The 3,774-nt window shown below is 47.4% G+C and overlaps 1 protein-coding gene across 1 annotated transcript in view; it reads right to left on the reverse strand.

The window, feature by feature from the left end:
* LOC108167074 (uncharacterized) overlaps nt 1–3,774 on the reverse strand; it is a 6,758-nt gene that overhangs the window by 542 nt on the left and 2,442 nt on the right. The window contains exon 2 of the mRNA XM_017309906.1: nt 12–805. Within this exon, the coding sequence (XP_017165395.1) occupies nt 12–797 (786 nt within the window). The 5' untranslated portion in view covers nt 798–805. The remainder of the gene's footprint in view (nt 1–11; nt 806–3,774) is intronic.

Below are 3,774 nucleotides of genomic sequence, written 5' to 3' on the forward strand. Positions count from 1 at the left end.
TTAGGATGAGCCGAATCAGGATCCAGAGTCACATCCACTGCAAACTGCTGGATTCTCTTCAGCTCAGCCTCCATCAGCTCCTTTATCTTCTCATTGATTTTCTCCTCCAGATGAGCCACAGCTTTCACCACAGTCCCCTCATAGTATGGTGGATGAACTCTGACCTCTGTCCAGGTCTTGGTGGGTGGAGCAKCTTTCAGGGAGGAGAAGCTTTGGAGGAGGTGGAGGGGATCTTCATCCTGTGAGAGCTGCTTCACCTCAGAGCTCCTCTTCTTCAGCTCAGAGATCTCCTGCTCCAGATCTCTGATGAAGTCTTCAGCCTGTTTCTCTGTAGCTTCCAGTTTGTCTTGGATCTCCTTGAGGAGCTCCTTCAGGCCTCTCTCAGCAGACTCCATCAGAGCCGAGAAGACCTGAACACCTTCTGCTTTCTCTCTGTCTGCAGCATCTCTACTGACCTTCACCGACTCTCTGATCTCCTGGATCTTCAGTCGTCTCTCCTGGATCATCTCCTGAACTTCAGCCTCTTTCTCACTTATCAAACCTTCTATCAATCTGTTCCGCAGATCATTTCTTTTCATTTTCTCTAAAATCTTGCAGGTCACCTCCCTGCATCGATCAAGTGTGTAGGTCTGCACCATCAAGTCCACAACTTCAAGAGTATCTGCTCTGTCCAGGTGAATTTTCTTGATTGCTGGGAGATCAGGAAGAGTCTCACGTTGCTGCAGGAACCACTTGAATTTTTTAAACCCTTCCTGACCCAATTCTTCCAAAGTGTTCAAGACGTCTTCTTTCTCCATCTTCACTCCTAATAAAGTCAGACAACATCATCATCTGTTTGGGATACAAGAAATGAAGACTGGACAGCAGTTTATACAAAGTAAACAACTTTTTATTGCAGAATGTTATTGACTCTGTTCCCATTTTATTTAAAGATTTTCACAGCTTTACAATATACTGAATGTGTTCAAGGTTTGAGGAACAGACGTCCATCCAAGCATTTTCTATACATTCCTAGCATAAAACCTTCTTACTGTAGATTGTTTGAGATTCAGATATCAGATTTTTTTCATCTTTATTCTCAGATTTTATGTGATCATCTCCTTGTATTTTCACAAAGGAACACGTTTTCTCTATTTTTTTATAATGTTTTCATATTTCTGAAATGAAACAGTGAATTTTAATGCCATTTTACACAGTCTGGAAGAGTGAAGGAGAAAGTTTATCTGTATTTGTTTTTGTCCATCAAGACTTAAAATCCCAGCTCATGTTTAGATTTTCCATAACTTTATTTCAGCAAATGAGTTCTGCAGAGAAAATCTGGACAAATGCTGATAAAAGATGGACATAGTTTAAATATGAGCCTCCAGATGAAGAATGTCTCTCTGTTTTCATCCTGGTCTTCCTCCAGAGATTAACATTAGAATTATGAACAATATATTTTCTATAGAGCATACACTCACTGGCCACTTTATTAGGTACCCCTGTCCAGCTCCTCATTAACACAAATGTCAAATCAGCCAATCACATGGCAGCAACTCGATGCATGTAGACATGACCAAGACGATCTGCTGCGGTTCAAACCGAGCATCAGAACGAAGAAGAAAGGAGATTTAAGTGACTCTGAATGTGGCATGGCTGTTGGAGCCAGACGGACTGGTCTAACCACTAGAGCAGGGGTGGGCAGCTCCAGGCCTGGAGGGTCAGTCTCCTGCAACGTTTAGATGTGTCTCAACTTCAACACACCTGCCTGAACAGAGGAGGTTATTCAGCTATTGGATCCAGGTGTGTTGGACCAGGGAGACATCTAAGGGTTGCGGGACACCGGCCCTCGAGGACCAGGATGGCCCACCTGTGCACTAGCGGATCAAGTCAGCGTACGGCCAGGGGGCGGGGCCAATGATCGGACCCCTCACGTGTATCACCTGCGCTGGTGGAAACTGTTGGGGGGTGGGAGGGTCTGCATGCTTGAATGGGGGGTTTGTTGATTCATTTTTACCCAGGAAGCACATTCGCTAAACCGTGAGTGAAACTGTCACCGGGACTGACTACTATATATTCCATTGAGGGAACGCTACTTTAACATTACATACACCTTTCTGAACAGGTGAGGGTGCACTTTCTCCGTCTATAATCAGACATTAAAGTGACTTGAAACCATTCCTTCCTGGCACCTCCAGACCCCCATGGGCCTGGGCTGGGGGGCTGGCGGAGCTATAGCTCTGCGCCTGGGACTGAGTATCTCAGAAGCTGCTGATCTACTGGGATTTTCACGCACAACCATCTCTAGGGTTTACAGAGAGAATGGTCCAAAAATGCTCTGTGGGAGCAAATGCCTTGTTTATGTCAGAGGTCAGAGGTGAACGACCAGACTGGTTTGAGCTGATAGAACGGCAACTGAAACTCAAATAACCAGTCGTTACAACCGAGGCATGCAGAAGAGCATCTCTGAATGCACAACATGCCAAACCTTGACAGGGACACCACACCGGCTGCCTCCTGTCAGCTAAGAACAGGGAACTGAGGCTACATTTCACACAGGCTCACCAAAACTGGACAACAGAAGATTGGAAAACGTTTCCTGTTCTGATGTGTCTGGATTTCTGCTAAGACATTCAGATGGTCGGGTCAGAATTTGGTGTCAGCATGAAAACATGGACCCATCCTGCCTGGTATCAGCGGTTCAGGCTGGTGGTGATGATGTAATGGTGTGGGAGATATTTTTCTGGCACTTTGGGGCCATTAGTACCAATTGAGCATCATGTCAACGCCACAGCCCACCTGAGTGTCGTTGCTGACCATGTCCATCCCTTTATGACCACAGTGTACCATCTTCTGATGGAAACTTCCAGCAGGATAAAGTGTCATCTCATAAAGCGCCAATCATCTCAGACTGGTTTCTTGAACACGACAATGAACTCGAATGGCCTCCACMGTCACCAGATCTCAATCCAGTAGAACCTTTGGGATGTGGTGGAACAGGAGATTCACATCATGGGGGAATTTTTCTGCCATAATCCCAGAGCACACATTTTCAGTCTGAAAACAGGATTTCATGTATTTCTTCTCAAAACTTGTAATGTTTGCACTCAAAACTCCTCGAGCTCAGACAGGCTGCGTTCATACTGAAGTGACCCAATTCCGATTTTTTGTCAAATTGTATTTTTTTTGCCGGGGTCGTTCACACCATGGTTCACACTGCCAATAAATGCGACCTGTATGTGTTCTCCAGTCTGAACGGGCAAATGACCCGAACGTGTCCCGCATGCGCAGTAGAGGCGCATGCGGGTTATAGTTGCCTTTATTTGGATAGTTTGACAGGAAAGGGGGTAATGAGACCTGCTGCCACCGCCACGATGACGAAGGCCTCAATATGTGGGTTGTGTTTTGCCTCTGCGCCACCACAGCGCCCCCTCTTGATCATTATTTAAAAACAAAAACACTGCCATACATATTGTCTATGGCTGCAGCGGCCGTCCCACCCCATGAGAGCAGGGTGACACGCCGCGGTGGGCGACCCTTATTTTGATTTCTGACAGGCGGCAACCCTATTTAAAGCCCGCGGTGATGGAGCATTTCAGGTGGAGGAACGCTCTCCCTCCAGCAATGGAGCGCTCCGAGTCGACTGACTCATTCAAAAAGTCTCAAGACTGGGGTGTGCTGTGGTGGCGCAGGGGCTGGGCGCGGCGCACCCATGGAGGCCCAGGGGCTGGACACGGCCCACCCATGGAGGCCCAGGGGCTGGGCGCGGCCCACCCACGGAGGCCCAGGGGCTGG

Source organism: Poecilia reticulata, linkage group LG17 (assembly GCF_000633615.1).
Source record: "Poecilia reticulata strain Guanapo linkage group LG17, Guppy_female_1.0+MT, whole genome shotgun sequence".
Lineage (NCBI taxonomy): Eukaryota > Metazoa > Chordata > Actinopteri > Cyprinodontiformes > Poeciliidae > Poecilia > Poecilia reticulata.